This window comes from Ooceraea biroi, chromosome 6 (genome assembly GCF_003672135.1).
Source record: "Ooceraea biroi isolate clonal line C1 chromosome 6, Obir_v5.4, whole genome shotgun sequence".
Lineage (NCBI taxonomy): Eukaryota > Metazoa > Arthropoda > Insecta > Hymenoptera > Formicidae > Ooceraea > Ooceraea biroi.
In genome coordinates, this window is record NC_039511.1 from 8,710,602 (window position 1) to 8,728,966 (window position 18,365).

At 40.6% G+C, this 18,365-nt stretch overlaps 2 protein-coding genes across 4 annotated transcripts; one reads left to right on the forward strand and one right to left on the reverse strand.

The window, feature by feature from the left end:
• The first annotated feature begins 202 nt into the window (after nucleotides 1-202).
• On the forward strand, nucleotides 203-6,415 carry LOC105280850 (transmembrane protein 231-like). The gene is given in 8 exon segments (XM_020032138.2): nucleotides 203-356; nucleotides 439-602; nucleotides 1,107-1,229; nucleotides 1,301-1,508; nucleotides 1,596-1,861; nucleotides 3,607-3,864; nucleotides 4,086-4,493; nucleotides 4,693-6,415. Coding segments are annotated over 8 exon segments (1,695 nt in total). The 5' UTR covers nucleotides 203-217; the 3' UTR covers nucleotides 4,822-6,415.
• On the reverse strand, nucleotides 6,017-18,271 carry LOC105280848 (large neutral amino acids transporter small subunit 2). Of its 3 annotated transcripts, XM_011341679.3 has the most exons (8): nucleotides 15,541-18,271; nucleotides 12,014-12,232; nucleotides 10,734-11,004; nucleotides 10,321-10,444; nucleotides 9,802-10,002; nucleotides 8,293-8,442; nucleotides 8,001-8,178; nucleotides 6,017-7,903 (listed from the first exon to the last, which is right to left on the reverse strand). In XM_011341679.3, the coding sequence occupies exons 1-8, from the start codon at nucleotides 15,803-15,805 to the stop codon at nucleotides 7,842-7,844; spliced, it is 1,470 nt and encodes a 489-aa protein (XP_011339981.1). In that variant the 5' UTR covers nucleotides 15,806-18,271; the 3' UTR covers nucleotides 6,017-7,841. The 3 variants fall into 3 exon arrangements, with proteins under 3 accessions (XP_011339981.1, XP_011339980.1, XP_019887696.1); XM_011341678.3 differs by having other exon boundaries at nucleotides 8,001-8,442; nucleotides 15,541-18,270; XM_020032137.2 differs by having other exon boundaries at nucleotides 6,017-8,442; nucleotides 15,541-18,270.
• Between the last annotated feature and the right edge of the window lie 94 nt (nucleotides 18,272-18,365).

Consider the following 18,365-nt stretch of genomic DNA (forward strand, 5'->3'; position numbering starts at 1 on the left):
CATATTTTATATTATTCTGACTTTAAATATTGCAAATCACCCCTGATAATTCGATTGTAAATGTAATTAATATTTTACTCTCATGAAGAAGTACTCATTTTCAAACTGCATCGTCTGGAACGGGAGGCATCGCCACGCGGACCGCCTGTCGTCGGTCCACCTGTGTTTGCACGCCCGCACCTGCAGTCGTTACCGCGGCGACGAGCGTGGCATCACAATGGCAGCGATCGTGATATTTTCCAGTTCCGTCGCTTACAGGTACAAGAGCAGAATATGCTCTTGCGCCTCGGTCATCGCCTTCCTGTTCATCGTATTGTCCTTCCTCACACCGTTTTTTATAATCAGCAACGCGGGAGGTAAGGAAAGCTCGGCTCCATTTGCCGTATATTAGGAATACTCGGTTTGCAATAACGTGTATGTAACATTTTGACAATACAGGTGTCTGGATGAAAAATCGGGTGCACACGGAAACGCCGGACGTGCATTTCAATTACAAGTATTTGCTGCTCGCGGAGGTGGATCCCTACGAAGAGCCTGTCGTGTGTACCACTTTTAAGACTTACAAGGAGAACGAGATCGAAGATCGCTGTATGCTAATTAAGGTCGGGCCTCTTTACTGTGTCATGATGGATCAAAATATAATATGTATACATGGGTGTCCGCAGGATTTTTTTTAGAGAGAGGCATGATTCAAAATGTTACTTCTAGACTTAAGGGGATGCTGGAGCTGCTAGTGAACTTCTTCGCGATGGTGCTGCCATTTGCACAAAAAAATGCTTAATATAAAAATTTGTCAAGTTGTACGCAGAAAATTGCGGTTGTCCATGCTCGGGATAAAATAAAGGGATATAATGAAACTTTTCGAAGTGACTTTAGAAGCGTAATAAAAAAGATATGTTGATAATAGATCAAAGTTTGAAAAATTTATACACCTTTTGATAGTAAAAGCTTTCTCACCGCGACAAGATAGGTCCGTTTGTAATCTGACATCTTTTTTTATTTCAAGGAAGAAAAAATGGTTAATTTTAATTTTTTGCTGATTCGAGGGGAGAAGGGGGGGCAAATACCGGATCTTGAATATTATCATATTCTGGTGATTTGTTCAGGTGCGGGAGACCGACCTAAATGGCGACGGGCAGAAGGACACGCTGAAGTTTGAGGCGCACTTTTACACGGACAAACCAGTGAAATCCCTCAGACTATTGCTATTCTTCAATTTTAAATTAAAGGTAGATAAGTTCGCGAATAGTTCGCTGCTCAAAAACTTTCTTCTGACCGATAACATTCCTATCTTGCGCAGCATTTGATCCAGACGACCATAGAATCGATTGGCGTATTCGATCAAGTGTTGAGTCACGAGACTCAGGAGATACGATTCTTCGGTGATCTGGAGCTACGGCAGAAGGGACTTCTACATAGTGCAGGCCTCTACGAGACGTACAACGAAACCATCGAGTTGTCCAATTACACTCTGCCCGAATTGCTGTTGCATAATTTTTACAGAAAATGTGCGTATGTGATCTTCGTAACGATCCAGCGTGGAACACGTTTGGGATCATGCCTTGGCATCATAAATGACGTGCTCGCTCTCGCAGTTTCAGCCAGGATCATGAACGAGCGGGTAACGTGGCGGAGCGGCTTCTCGCGCGACGAGGCGGTGGTGGTCATCGGCGAGTTGTTCTACGCGGAGAACCTGATTTACTATCAGCCGAGCGTGTGGGAGGAACTAAAGTGGGCATGGATCCAATACCTGTCGTGCCTGCTCGTGTTCGCGTACGTGACCAGGCACGTCCTGGTGTACCTGTTCAGCAATAGATACCTGAACACTTACATTGTAAGACCGTGGACGAATAAATAGATGGTAAATAAATAAACGGAACAAATCTACCCGATAAATCAACTCGCGTCTTGCGGGCGCAGCAGAGATTCCTTTTTATTTCTCGCTCCGCACAGAGCGTGTTGTTTTAGCGAGTACATTTACATTTAATGCCTCTATAACTTTAAAATTTAAATTTATTTTAACTTAGAAAGATCCTAAGTTAAAATAAAGTTGCTAATATTTTAGTGATTCATCGATCAAATTTGGCAATCGTCTCGATGTTCAAGATGTTCAGATAGTCGTGTGAGACGTTATAAAACTTCCTAACTTTAAGAAACTGCGCGCCAACGGGATTTGTTAGACTTGCTTTTAAAACACAGTTATAAAATTCTTTTCTGCCAGAAAGCAATCTCACTAAATTAGAATCGATATGGACCTATATGAATAAATTATATTCGCTGCGAGAAATGTCACCCCAGCCAGATGATTGCCAGATTTGATCGATGAGTCACTAAAGTATTAGCAATTTTAATGACTTGCTGGCGAAGTAATAATTTCTATGGTGTTGAAATAAAATGATTAGCAATCGATATCGCGAGACGCGATCTTTATCGGGCGATGGATTCGTTTGCCGTTTACGCGCAATTCGCGTCACTGGCCGCACGTCGTCACATCGAACATATAAATTGGATCGATAAGGAGAAACTGGCCGTGCCATTTCCACTTTCGACGGTAGCGCCGGCCATCACCCGTGACGTCAGGCTTCAACCCCTTCTCGTGGCTGTCGTCGATTGGCGGGTCGACGAGGGTGGAGGCTGCGCTACGGCCACGACCGTGTCACGTCTTTGCTGTTCTCGCGTGCACAGCAGTACACGATAACTGCGTGCTGATGATACATCGGTCGTCAACGATGCGGAACCGACATTAGAATGGGTGAGTCTGACGCCTAATCGGCACGTTGGCAACGTTCAACGTGGTCTCCTGCTAGCTGGAAATTCTATGGGAAAAATTATAAACTTCTGAAGAGAAATTTGACGTCGCCGGAACGTCCCTGCGGAAGAAGTGGCTGATTTGCCGGCAGATCGGTCGGCAAGATGGATGAGAATTTTCCTGGTCGATCATCCTGGGCGAGTGTCAACGTCGACGAACACCTGCAAGACATAGGAGTACTTCATAAGTTTGTTGAAACGGTTTAAGTATCCAATCCCACGAAACGAATCTCGTCGAGTTTGTCAAATATTTGCCAGGTGTTATGCGCCTATTGTTTGTGCGCAGCATTAGTTTCCATAGATAGATCATCATTGTGTCACTGTGTCGTCCTGATCATTATACTGCCATTTGGTTGAGTGACGATGCCTTTGGCGGTTTTTGGGTGCCTCAGATTTAGGGAAATTAACCGGGACGAGCCTGAGTGCTCGCACGATCGATGTCGCGCTGGTGGCAACGCTGATACTGAATGGAGGGAATTGGGCGATCACTCTTTCTGATTGCGTTGTTATGTGATGCTTCGTACTGTAAACACATACATACACACACGCATACACACAGTGAGTTATCATATACCTGATTAGTGAAACAGTCAAGAATTTTTTTATGTTAATCAATTCACGCTTCGAACAACTTTCTCTCAGCGATTTCTCTCATGATTCCCTTTTTAATTCGTTGATCTCTTGCAGTGTGTTCTCCAGGAGTATCAGCAATTATACTGTTGCCGATGATTTTCACGTGCGTGATGTGAACTCGAAGTATCTCTCATGGACAAACGTATTTTGAATGCAGAATAGCAGGATCACGACGGCGCTCTCATCATGTCTACGAAGTCGAAAGAGAAGGTCGTCGCTGCCATCCGGAAGCTCTTCCGATCCTCCGACAAGATCGCAGAGCAGGAGGGAGCTAGCGGCTCGACCGGCTCGCCATCGAGGAGACTCCTGAATCGTCATCACCGTCCAGATGCCATCACTCCGGCAGACGGACCGCTACCGGAGAATCCTGATGGCACTCACGTCGACCGACCCTGTTTCTTCAAGGCGAAGAAATCCACGAAGGTGCGTACGGTGACCGATTGATCTCTCGCGAGGACATCAAGTGGGATTGCTCAGTGATGAACTCGCGAAGGATCAAAACGAGATCTCCGATCGAGTCGTTCGTCTCTTCCTGCAGCGCATAAGCTTGAATACAGGATAGCTTCCTTATGTCTGCTGTAGTCCTGTAATCGTCCTCGGCCTTTGGGTATCCCGAGAGTCTCAAGGCAGGTTTACTTGCGCAGGAGAATGAGTGCAAGGCTGCCTGCGACGTTGGCCTGCGTCGGCTGATGAAGGAGTTCAACAGGGTCCAGAGAGCGCAGCGCCACAGCGACTCGGCCTTCACCGCTGAACTGGTCAACGACAACGTGTTCGAGTGGTTCGTTCGGCTGCACAAGATCGATCCGGACAGCAAGCTGGCGGCCGACATGCGTGAGTTGAAAATACCTCACATATTGCTGCACGTTGTCTTCCCGAAGGAATTCCCGTTCGCGCCGCCTTTCATGAGGGTGATCTCGCCGAGGATCGAGCAGGGCTTCGTGATGCACGGCGGCGCTATCTGCATGGAGCTCCTGACGCCGAGAGGATGGTGCTGCGCGTACAGCGTCGAATCGATGATCATGCAGTTCGCCGCCAGCGTTGTCAAGGGACAAGTGAGCATCATTTTCATCTATCTCGAATGATCGATTCTTTCGAGTTATGTAACACATATCTGTGATAGTTGTAACCTTCAATCTTTTATATTTATATTATTTTGCAAAAGTGAAATAACGTAAGAACACAGTAAATTATTAAATTATTAAATTAATTTTTCGAAAAGACTTTATGGATTTACACAAAATTTCCTGACAGGCACAAGTGGCAAGGAAGTCGAAACCGAACAAGGAATATAATCGCCAATTGGCCGAGGAGTCGTTCAAGAGTCTGGTGAGGACACACGAGAAATACGGTTGGGTGACACCACCGCTCGCCGAAGGCTGATCGCAAAGCACATAATTATCGAAAGTTCAATGAGATCTATTCGAGAAGAATTGTTTCTTGCTCCGGAAGAGACACACGTGAGAACCGACGTGACCGTTTCTTTTTTTTTAATTTTCCCGGCAACATCGATAGTGATTTCTTTGTGCCGTAAAGATCAACCGAAATGCAATTTCGTTGTCGCGTAACTACAATGAGAAGAACGTACACGCAGGTGCGGGAAGAGTGCTAAGCCGGTCGGATAGATGGAAAGCATGCGCGATTCTTTTTTGTCATTTTTTAACATTTTGTAACAAGTACGAAAAGACTTGAGAAAGTTTCGAGGTTTTTAGGACATTTCCTACTTTATTTCATTTACAGCGTGATAACCGACTGAATACCGACTGCAAACGTACTACTTTCATGCCAAAAATTTTGAAAATATACATACATAAGCGGAAAATTTTATTGAAAATCTCGGAATTTTTTTGAGTTACATTTATACCATGCCATGCCAAATTATTTCTTAGAACAAATACGGAAATTGTTAGGATGATAATCTTATCTGCATTTCTTCTGATTGACAAATATGTTATAGGATTAATCTGTTAAATGAAGAAGCTCATAACAAAGTATTCTGTTTCGTTAGCTTCAACAAGTGAACAAGAAAGAAGTAAGAAATAAGATAGAGAAAATTGCTCAATGACGTACATTAAATCTTTAAATGTGCTTATTTATGTACAATACACGTAATCGGAAGATCATGATTAACCGTGTAAATATGAACAACGAAGATAAAATGGACGTAGGATGATTCGTTTCCTCGCTTGGTAACTTCATAATTTTAGTTCGTCTCGATTAAAGGCAAGAATGTCCGCGCGAGAATTCTCTCGCTAAAACGGAAGTCTCGATTAAGAGCTTCTACGGTCTACGTTGTGTGTAAGACTTGAAAATATTAACGCATCACGTATGATCCGCTTGCAACATGTTTTTCGGTCAGTCAAAGCAGAAGTGTTTACACAAGTCGCAACCTTAATTACAAAAGTGCACGTGCCAAATAAACAAGAATTAGTTTGAAGCGTTAATGTGTGTATTAAAACTCCAAACTTGGCGTTTAGTCGCGAAGGTTCGCGCGATTATCTTAATGCTAATGGTTGAATTCGTCGAGAAGAAATTTACGGTATTACAAGGCTTTAGATTAACGGAAAACCCAACTTAATTGTCTAAATAATCGATTTTAATGCGAGAAGTAATAATGTTTGTACAGGATTCTCAAAAGATGTGCGAGTGCGACGCAAAAGTTGACTATAAATAAAATATTTACAGATACATATGAGAGACCGTCATTTTTTTCGATGCACGTTAACAGTACTTTGGCCTATTTACCGTACATTTACGAAAGCTCGACGACAGGCATGTACACCGTGTCATTTTTCTACCGAGTGGATCATGCGGTACATTTAGAGAAATTTAGGAATGTTGAATAAAAATATACAGGAAGGAAAGAGCGCCAACCCTTCTTATCTCCGTTAATTAATCTACAAATTCATTGCAAGTTATAATTAGGAGCGATTTTCAGCGCCGTTTTATCAAGTCTGTTGGAATAAAAAGTTGCTATTTAAAAACGTCTGTTATATCTGTATATAAAATTCCTTAAGCTATATATATATAATATACATATATCTCTTATAATATTTATGGCTATGTATAATTCTTACAATATTTACGACGTCGGGAAAATAATTTAGCTATTATGCGCATTTTTACTCTATTTTTTGTTTTACAAAAAATGTAAAACCTACTTGCTCCCGTACAAAGGCACACGGTTAATCGTTCCTGAACGCACTTTACTCCATGATATCCTCGATACTTGAGCAGTTATCAGATTAGCATACATGCATATGGATGCTCTTATAGTCCGATGACACATCGATAGCCTACATTGAAAAGTATAGATATCAAAAGTTGTGTCGTAAAAACGATAAGATTCCCATGGTAACCATGGTGCTTTTAAAACTCATGCTTGTGTCATCCCCCTGATCGGTACTGTCTGATTCTCGATTCTTGATATACAATAATGTATCGGTAGACTGTATAACGATCAGTCATCAAATTTTATATATAGACGATCAAAAAAGATCCGAAGAATATCTAAATATCTTCCTTACACGTATAAAGATACAAAAAGCATTTTTTTCATTGAAAGATATCTAGATATTTTTTAGAAACATATAGCGTATAGTATAATAACAAGAGGTGTCTAAAAATATATTCGATGTAACAGTGGAGTGTACAAACAAACGTGCGATACGTTGAAACACGATTTTTCTTTATACAGACTTTTTTATCGAAAGTATATAATTACGCGCGCAATGTACAAAGTTTACATTATTCCGCGATATGTACATTATTCGAGGATCGGGACTAATACAATTTCACCAATTTCAGATGCCATAAGCGTGCGATAATAATAATCCTCACGTATCCGTGTTAAATAAATCAAACGCGGTAATTGGCATGAAAAGTCTCCAAGAGAAAACTGAACTTGCTAAAATCATATCAATGTCAATCCTTGATAAAATTCAATAATCTTGCTAAATCCTTTCAAATTACAAATACTTTTACAATATATATGTATATCATTATGCTACGTTATTATGTTTGCGCAGTCCAGCGTAATGCCAATGAAAAATCTGGCGCGCATGTACAGATCACGTGTATTTAAAATATTTTTATAAATATTTTTAATACATACGCACCAGATTTTTGACAGAGGAACCATCATAAAGGTGGAAAGACTGTTATCTATCTATATAATATATAAAATATCTATTATCGAGAAACGCCATGTTTTTTGCTCGTACGTGCATTATCGTTAATATTTTCGCAATTATGCAGTCGTACAATAGTTGCTAGCGTTCGATATTCCGTTCGTTGTAATTGACATTTCGATTTCTTGAGCACAATTTATCTACTTAAAAAAAGTACACGTGTGAATTCACACAGTCAGTCCGAAAGTTTTTTCATTGTAACTCACAGCGCATTTACTCGCTCTTATCCTCTTCTACGCACATGAACAATTTGGCGCACATCATGTTGAAATTCCCTGCGAAAAATCACATGATAACATTAATTATGTAAATCGTTTCAACGATTGACGCGCTGCACGCGGTCTCTAAAACTGACACGTGTGTGTAACTTACGGGACCCATTCACGAGCCACGCGGGCTTCGCTTGCCAATAGATGAAGATCCAGTACATTGGAATGCCAAATAGGATTATTATTATGCCCACACCCACCTCCCACGGTGAGACGTAGCACGGGAAAGTTACCAAAAAGGCACAGATTATGAAGAAGATGATCGGCAAGACTATGGAGACCTGGAAGACGAAATGTGTGACGTAAGATTTTACTGCAATAAGATTTGCTCGCGTGCGATTAAACGGAATAATGGAAAATATTGTAGATGATTCTTCGAAAACGCTTGTACGTACCTTTATGGGACGATGAAGATCGGGCTTCTTGTAACGCAGCCACAGGAGACCAGATACGGAGAGTGTGGTAAATAGAGCCTCAACGAAGCTGACATAATTTATTAGTACGTAGACATCCTTTATGATGAGGAGTATCAGGGTGATAATGCACTAGAAACGGAAATTATAGTTTAACGCTCGGAATTGGAGAGTCCGACCACAAGAATAGAAAAATTGCTCCGCGTGCGAGTGTCGGCGCTTTTAGGACCGATTGCACGAATTGCGAAAAAATACGAGTACGAAAGCCTGAGGAATTTTTCGCCCTTGAGCCTTCAAAAAGCATACACCATGTCCTAGATTGCTTGCGTTTCCCTTCGTTCATAAGTCCTACAACTTGACCAACTTTCTTCTTAATGAAAACTTTTTGATTAATTTGTTTTCTTTTTTAAGATTTTTTGATAATTTCTAAAGTCTTACATTGAAACTTGGAATAAAAATTCTGCGTAAATCTAAAAATTAAGTTAACTGTTAATATTTATATATTCAAGATGAATTTCGAAACTAGATTTATGAAAGTTCTCAAATAATTGTTAACTGGCATTGTTAATAAAGCCGTTGGTCCAAAACATTAAAAAGGCGTTCTGAATTTATAATTTATAACTGTCCTATTACAAAATAAGATCATTAATAACGCAATTACATAATGTATGGCGATGTAACGTGGCCCTAAACGCGATCGGCTTGATCAAATCGGTCTTTTGAATTTACTCGTAGAAAGGAGATTACAAGCAAACTTCCGCTACCGATCTTCAAAGAGATGGAGCTAGAGAGTGACATGAAAGGACCAATTTATCGTTCTCAATTAACGGGCCGCAAATCAAAATGTCGGACTATATAGTGGTGAGCTGCTGCGTGTATCGCTCTACTCTGATCCGACTGGTCTCATTTATTTCATTAAGACGTCGGCTTTAATATAATTTTGCAGGGCCTAATTTGTATACTCAATTAATCCTATTTGCGACAATTGATCGTGGGTCAAATTATCACACATAAAGCGCAGATTATTTCAACATCGAGTATAAGAAGCAACAGAGCGTTTTTAGCCGGCACACTCTTGAAATCTTTTATCTTTTTTTTTTGAAAAAGCTATCGAACCGTCAAGATTTTTTATTTCCGTAATCGGCAGACAAATACGATATACACATAAATATATATTACAAGGATAATTCTTCTAGCGATTAATCAGTTACCAACGGTAATTGAAATGATAAAGAAAGAGATAAGCTTACAATTGGAACGTTAGTTGGCTTTCAAGGCAAGCCACTTGTAATTATTATCACAAAGAAGTCACTTGCATGAAACCATACAATTTTATTTTCGGTTTAACCTCAATTTACAATATTTTAATTAGAAAATCTTGGAGAGTAAAGAATAAAAATTTGATTCTAGTATTATCTTATATAAGATAAATTTTTTTCAATTTTCCATTTCTTACGATTTAACAAACACTTACTTAACGAGGATACTTACAAGGAAGATAAGGGATGGCATTGGCGTCAAGTTGCGGACATTGATTAGAGCAATGGCAGTGGGAAGATGTCCGTTTCGGGCGCCGACGAAGAACAGCCTGGAAGACGCGAAAATCGCTCCGTTCAACGCCCCGAAAGTTGAACACGCCACGAAGAACGGCATGATCCAAGACATAACACCCAGCAGTTTATCGCCGAAGGTCTAGAAAGGAAATTCCATTGCGGTTTAATGCTACTCTAAATGGAGCGGCATTTTGATTGCAGAGGAAAGATAGATTGCGTAATTTTTGCATTGGGTAAGTCAGCTTGGATCGATTTCACTTTTCGCGTGTAACGATGCTAGATACTCCGTTGAGGTGGCGTCTATCGTTGATGAAAATGAGAATTATTTTTCGTAAAATATTATTTTTTTTACAGCGAAATCATCGTATAACAAAAAAATTATTTATGCGAGTATTTGGAAACGGGCCAATTGCGTGGATCAATATCCACGTATTACCAACATATTCTACGTACTTACAACGGCAACAGCATTCGACGCGAGTATCTCGTCTTGTGTTAGTACGACGAAGTAGGCGACGTTGGCGAGAACGTAGATCACTGTCACCAGCGGCAACGATATACAGATCGCTTTAGGAAGATTCCTATGAAAAGAGAAGGAAGATTACTATAAAATCTTGTATTGCAAACTTATGTTAAAATCTAGATTCCAACAGTGTAAAATGAATTTCTAATATGAAATAATATTTAAATATATACATATTTTATATTAATTTCTGCTAACGTATTATTTTCCTATTAAAATAAACGATTTGAAAAAATTTAAATACTCGACTATTTTCAGTTGGATAATTTCACTCTCTTCTCCTTTATACAACATATTAATTGCAGATTCGTGACGCGAAGCAGTTCGCGAAGGGTTCGAACAATTACTTGTAGGGGTCTTTGAGTTCCTCCGTCACGAAGTTGAGGTAATTCCAGCCGGAGTAGGAGAACAGTCCGGAGTAAACTGCTAGAGCGATGTAACCGGGCTGGGTATTAGTACCGGCCATCGGACGGTGGAAGTTCTCCGTGTGACCCATGCAGAGCCACCAGAATCCAGCCACCATGATGATCAGGAGGGCGAAGATCTTGGTGGCAGTAAAGATGTCTTGCACCCTGGTCGCCCACTTGACGTTGTAACAATTAATGGCAGTTAACAGACCTGCAAGCGAGAACAGAAACAATGTCGTGTCATTCTGCTCGCATTTTGTGTTTGCGTTCGCGTTCGCGCGTGCAAGATGACAATGCACGCAATGAATAACGTGTCCAGGCTATATTTAAAAGTTGTGCGTATACATTTAACACTTGTGTGTCGTTCTTGTTGCGAATATGCGCGGATCTCCGCACGTGCGACCGCTGCATCTCGCCGTACACGTGTATCGAGATACTTTTGGCCGGCTCGACGGGTGTTTACAATTCATCGCATGATATCTATAGCGGATGTGCATCCGCTCAGCGTCAGTGAACGCCTACAATTCCCGAGATACTATTGATCGAAAAATCGAGAAGAAAACGCTCGGGAACTTATTGGTGTAATCAGTTACATTAAGGACATGATCAATTAAGGGCTTTAGATTAAAAGAAGATCATGCCTGCTTAATCTACTCATCTAGAATAGAATCCTCTGTGTACTTTGCATTTTATATAGATGTTTCATGAAAAAAGTGATACCTGAAAGTTTAATTTATATAATAATTCATTTTCATTGTAATTATTTTAACCCTAGCTTCTCATAGGGGTACCTGAAACCCCAAGTAAAATAAAGTAATTCACGATTTTTGAATGCAACCTTTTTTCACACGCGAATATTTTATTACAAACTACTTTCTTTTTCAAATTTTCCTATGCACAGGCACATTCCTTGATGTGTGGCGTATCGATGGAAAAAAGTGACTTAAAATCAGTTGATTTTTTTCTCATATTTTTAACTAAATGTTCGACGTGGGGTAGCCTGTATCCCAGTGTGGAAAGTAAAAATTGAAAGTGTGGGAGACCAGGGTTAAAAATTCAAAAAATATAATATAACAATGGTGTATGTTAATCGTTTCTACTGATATTCAATTAATCGCTATAAACATGAAAACGGAAGAATTGTAAATTGATCTTTCTTCTCGACTATTCTTCTATTCGCCTCACTCGCATTCGTAGCTTTAAAATGATGTTCGCCTTACACGTGATGACGGCGGCAAGGAGTCGTACCGCCTCGTACGGTGGTTCGCATCCAGGCCATAAGGGTTGCAGGATATACTGCGCGAATGTGAGTGCCGTAATAGCGTTTCCAGTTGGCACTAAAATGAACAAGGCTACCCAGAGGTACAGGAAGGCCGGTAATGGTCCGAAGGCGTCGCTGATGTACGCATAATCGCCACCAGATTTGGGAATCATCGTACCTGTAACGACACCAGAAAATATCATTTATTTTTCTTTTCTTTTAATCGCGTTTAAGTTACACGTGCAGACAGATTCCGCCAAATTAAATAAAAAATTTTTTCGAAAGTTGGTGAGGATTGAGTGGTATCGATATTTTATATGTCATCGATAATATGGGCCCACACGATGTCGCGCCTAATGTTGTTTAACTTTTATCAGGAGCCAGGTCGGATCGTGCGCACATGCACAATCAGCGATTCCTTGTGCATGTAGCACGCACGCAAATCGACTTTGTTCCCTCGCAATTCACCCCACGATGATACACATGTGCAATGAGTTTTATCGCGCGCCCGCCCATTCCGCGGTTTTATGATAAATGCGGGTTTCCTCGTTCATCATGTGTAGTCTTTTCGATTATTTTCTACATTTATGTGTTTTCCTTTTTCTTTTTCCTGCTCTAGCTCGATCAATCATATATACTGTTATCACGTCGCCATTTAATTTTTGATTAAATTATATATTCGTCATAGGAAAAAACTTATTTATGCTTTCTGAGATTCTTAAACAATTGGGCAAAGATTATTTATTTATTAAGTTCTTAGATTAGGAATTGTTTTAAAAATAATTCAATCTTGTCTTCTTTTAAATGGAGGAAAATGGCATTTAGAACTATTTTGGCTAATACAATACAGTTAATGCTTAATTAATACTTTTTTAATTTTTAAGGGAATTTTGAACATGTTCTTGAATAATAAGCGACAATAGTAACAAAATTGATGTGAATTGTAATGGTCAAAACTTATAATTAGATTTGTCACGAAACTGACACCATTCGCACAATTCGACAATGTTCGTTTCCCGTTATAAGGTAATAACGCTTTAATTTCATCTTCACTCGTAACTCCGACTAATCGCGGATGTCTACTCAACGACGCCTTTTTGCTTAAGAAAAATGTGTTGTTATGTGTGTCGGTTCACTTAATTATCTACCAACTGCAAAAATAAGTATCAATTAACGCTTCGGCATTCGCTTGACTGAATTTGAACAATATCTTCATTGCGAGCGAAATTTTATAACAAATTTATGTAAAGATAGAGGTGATTAATACGCGCAATATGCGCAACATAATTTCTCAAAAATTTTTTATATGTTATGTAATTTTATATACTATGTTGATAATCTCTATTAGAGGAGAATGATATAAATAATTTGTACGCGTGATAATAGAGAAATGTACAAAGTAGATTTGAAAATCATAAAGAAGTGCAGTCCCATTCGATGCTCAAGTATCGATATCCGGTTACTATTGACGATAAAATAGATATTAGACATACTTAGTGGTGACAACGAGTATCAATGATACGATATAATATAAGCATTTCTGCATTCACGACAGTTATAATTACGTCGTTGTTGATACACTTTGAACTTTTGAAATGTGGTAAATCTTTCATAACTGGCCTTCGATCATTGTTATGCATTATTGTATCGTTATTAACGCATGATTCTTGAGAGAATGAGTCAATGTGTATATTGTTATGTTAATTTACTCTGAATGTTAAACCACGGATTAAAGTTTATTTTAAGAAAGATAATTGGTAAAATGAGTTCGAAAAATGATAGATAATTTATTGATCGAGGCATAAATTTATATTTAAGAAAATGTTTCTACGTGTGCAATATTCAATAGATTGCCAATAAGTCAAATGTACAATTATTTTTCGCGAGGAAGTGAAATATTTCATGATACTTGTACAATTGATAAATTGGGATTAAGATAAGTGATAATTTCTTTTAACATGTGATAAATGCACCATGGAGGGAAGGAACGCGATAACTTGTATCGATTAGATAAAATCACTATTTGATAAAGAGAAATTATGCAACTGACGATTTATAGGTTGCTTCATATTTGACTTAATGAACTTTCAATTTCGAAACTGTATTCTGATGTAAATAGAATTATTGATAAACTAAAAAAAAGCGCTTTTCACATATTCCCTGCGTTGAACTTCAACTAGAAATTCTGTAGTTATAATCTCTCATCAGGGAGAATTATTATCTATAATTTTCTGTAATTTATTATCACGCGAAGGGATATACATTTCTTTATATTTATAAATATTATTACATATTATATATAGATATTAAATATGTATTTCGTAAAAAATATAAAACATTAAAATTATGAAAACTTTGGACATATCTATTTTCCTTCTAAGTATTCGATATAAGTAAAATTCCAAATTGGCGTTGCAAAACAATTTCGAATTGTTTACGATCTAAGAATGTCCAAACATATTTCTTCGCTGATGTTATTTTCATGGCCCTCGTTCGAGGAAAACACGTATCATTTGAAATTTTAATTCTTTGTTCTCCCAAGTCGTTGAAGTCGAGTCTTCGAGTAGTTATTGAAACAAAGAGAGAGAGAGAGAGAGAGAGAGAGAGAGAGAGAAAAAGGAGAAATAAAAAGAAATATTATATGAAAGTATAAGTCCCCATGTAATAAAAACATTATTATGGCAATTCTGTAAATTAACTAAATTATCTGCAAATTAACTAAAAGAGAAATATAAACAAAATAAAGAATAGTATAATAAACACGAGGAGAGAAGCAGGCAGCTTTTACCTTTATGAATTTTACGTTATTAATTTGACAGGTCTAGTATAATAATTTGGTTTTTATATTCTGTCTTTCTCTTTCTGTGTGCCTGTGTCTGCGCGCGCGTTTGTGTAATTAAAGAATGCACATTGCATCAAATAGTTACAGTTGAGTTTTTTTCTCATATAATAAATGTGAATATAAATAACCCTAAAATATATTATGTGTAATCTTTTTCCCCTATTTCCCTTTTACATACTTCACATTTCATAAAAAGAAGTATCCTAGTAGCGCAACTGCATTGCAGCAATATTGGCTAACAATATATATCCAATCTGTTATGTTGGGTATATATTGATTTCCCATATTGGTCCAATATTGTATAGTATAAGATATTGTAATATAGTGTAAGATATTGGCAGCACGTTAACATTTATTTGACAATCAATATTGGTGTCATCATGGACACTACAATATTGGCAGTGTATTTCCATTTTGTTAATAACCAACATTAGCTTTGCCTTGGGAAATATTGGCAAAGATATTCCCAATGCAACCAATATTTAGCCAACGTTGTACTGCGCTACTAGGGTATCCTTCTTCAATTTACTCGCAGGGCATTGGGATTGCTGAACCGGCCCTGCGACTACCTGCTAAGCGCGGCAAGTTGAAGTTGCGCTTCCCGCGGGAGCAACCGTCGCCGACAACTTCGTCATCTTACTCACCCAGTTCTGCATAACAAAGTGCTCCAATTAGGGATAGGATTCCGGAGAACACCCAGACGATGAGGGCCTGGCCGACGCTGCCGCTGTTAATGAGCACACCCTTGGGAGACACGAAAATCCCGGCGCCGACGATGATGCCGACGATGATCGCCACGCCGTCCCACAAGCCGAGCTCCCGTTTCAGCTTGACACCCTCGCTGTCGGGGCTCGCGGTGTTCGACGGCCGCAGGACCATCTTTTCCGCCGGCGCTACCTTGTCCGGCATATCGTTTGCGTCGCAGAGCAGACGTGGATCCTCAGCTCGAAACCGGTTCGGATCGAGTGTCACGCACTGAGAATGAAAATGCGGAGCCCGGAAGATGCGGCGCGCAATGTGGGCATTACTGTGCGCGCGCACGCACACGCGTACCGGAATTCAACAATATGTGCACGTGGTACACGTGGGCAGGCGGAAGGAAACGAACGGAAGAAACGGAGGGAGGAACGGAGAAGAGCAACGAGTAATCGGCGGGAAGAAGCTTGCGGAAGCTTCGCGCGCACTACCAAGTTCACGCGACGAGCGCACGATTAACGGTACCGGTACGCGGCACCTGATCCGACTACACGGCCAACTGCTCGTTGCCCTACTGTGCGCGCCCGTACATCGCCGGCACTCGCGGCGCACTCACCACCTCCACCACTACCACCACGTGTGCCTCTCTACCCTCTGTGACGCCGCCGATTCGCCGGCGACCGTCGTCGATCGAACTGGCGCGACGTTCGCGCAGCGTGCGCGGTGCGCGCGCCCAGTGGCGCGGACACGTCCGTTTCGAGCCGCGTTTCCAGTCGAATCGTACCGGCATCAGCTTCACGTGAGTGTGGTTTTTCGTTCCGCTGAAACAGCAGTCTCTTCTCCCTCACTTGCGGATTTTGCAGAATCCGTTTGCTGCTTCAGGAACGGTCGCTTGCTCGCTGATGTTTCGATGGGAAATCAAATTCGCATCTTCGAAGAAATTCCAAGTTGACACTGTTGCGTCGGCACTACGGTCTTTCTTGAAGCACTTTGAGAAACGCGATATCAAGAAATCAGAACACTTCGGGTCAAATCGAGTGGCGAAATCCTGTCAGCGTTTTCCGCATTCCATCGCGGATTTTCGCCGCGTCGGCACTACGATCTTTTCACTATTGTTTTGGCAGATTCGCATGTGAGGAACAAACACGTACATAATTTACGTTATTTACGTGAGCGCGTCGGAGTCATCCGCGTTACGCAATCACGATTTTTCGCCCAATGCGAATCTAGCAAATTCTCGCGTTTCTTTCAATGGGAATAAAATTTGCGCACACGGAATGTTGTGCGCACGAAGCGAATTTTCGTTCGGATTTCGTTAGCGCGTGCCCTTTGGTTCGATACCACTGCGTTCACCTAGGTCTTACGGGTTTCAGGGCCGTGTTGCATCATGGATTCGCGCAGAGGCCAAAAAACGGACACGCGCACCTGCGAAAACGATAACGTTCATCGAAAGGCGGTACGGTACAGATAAAGGTTATATTTATAACTGCACAAGCAGTACGGGCGATAAGCGAACAGAGATTTCCGGAAGAGATGTCGCCACGCGACCAATTTCACAAAATTGATAAAGTAGACAAATATTGTTAACTATTTCGTTATTTCTGCGCTGCAATTTGTGTCTCGCAATTATCAATAGACTTGTTTCGTATTTAGTTTATCACACGCGAAGTGCAACGCGTTCTTACGCGCAAAAATTACAGAAGGGATTACCGGCAATAAAAACATAAATGCGTGAACCAATCCTCTCTTGAGGATATAAATAACATTGAAGCCTCAATCAAAAATTTTACAACAGGGATATGATTTATCTTGAGAGTTATTTTTGTTGTGCATCTCGTAAATCTATTTGTATGTTCAATTTAAGGCGTTTAATATCTCAGTTTGTTGCTGTGTCAATCGAGAGTTTAATTACGTCTTCTTCTTAGTTACTAAGACGATTAAAATCACTCAGAAAAAAGGTCGTCGGCGCGTCGCGATCGAATTAAAGGGAACATTCTATCTTTCTCTCTAACTCTCTCTTTAGGACCTATGATAGGGGGACGCAGGGAGTACATCATACCCGAGGCCCAAAGGAGGCCTCGAGAGTCAAAATATTAACTGTAATCTATATTACACGTTCTCGCAACAGTTCATAGATTATCTATATAATAAAACGTTAGTACGTGTTCCATACCCTTCTTGGCCTTATTCAGGCTACGGCTTGTGGCACAAAACTGTAGTAAATAAAAACAGGATGAAGAAGAAGGGAAAGGGGCCCGAGAGAAGCTTTGTATCCCTTATATAAAATGCCTCTCAGAGACCCTTTTTCTCTCTTTCTCCCTCCCTCTCCCTCTCTCTCCACGTTTCTTATAAAATTTGCAACGCTGAGTGTGTAAGTGGACGCAAATGTTGGCATTTCGTCGTTCGAACATACACCAAAGGTTCTCTGCGCATTTTGCGACACACCGCGATGTGTCACACGAGCGTGTTAATCAGCGTCTTCTCATCGTGGGGCCACTCGCGCGGCGATCTTTCAAGCGCGAATCGCGAACCGGAAGCTGACCGGTAGGATATCGCGGCGGCGGTCGTCGTCATTATCGTATCGTCATCGTCTGTTCCGAGTCGCATGGCGCGTGCCACCAGAAAGATCACGCTTTTTCACGTGGAGGCATGTTCGGAGACGCGAGATGCGTGCACGATTCACCGGAGTTAGCGACACTAACTCGCGCGTCACGTCCGAGAGCGAGCCCTTGCTCTCGACGAGATCACGCGCATCACCCTCATCGGACATTGG

Coding starts and splice junctions, on each gene's coding strand:
- LOC105280848 (XM_011341678.3), bottom strand. CDS start 15,805: ATGCCGGACAAGGTAGCGCCGGCGGAAAAGATGGTCCTGCGGCCGTCG. Junction 10,445..10,733: donor GAACTCAAAGACCCCTACAA/GTAATTGTTCGA, acceptor CTCTTTTCATAG/GAATCTTCCTAAAGCGATCT. Junction 10,003..10,320: donor CGTCGAATGCTGTTGCCGTT/GTAAGTACGTAG, acceptor TTTCCTTTCTAG/ACCTTCGGCGATAAACTGCT.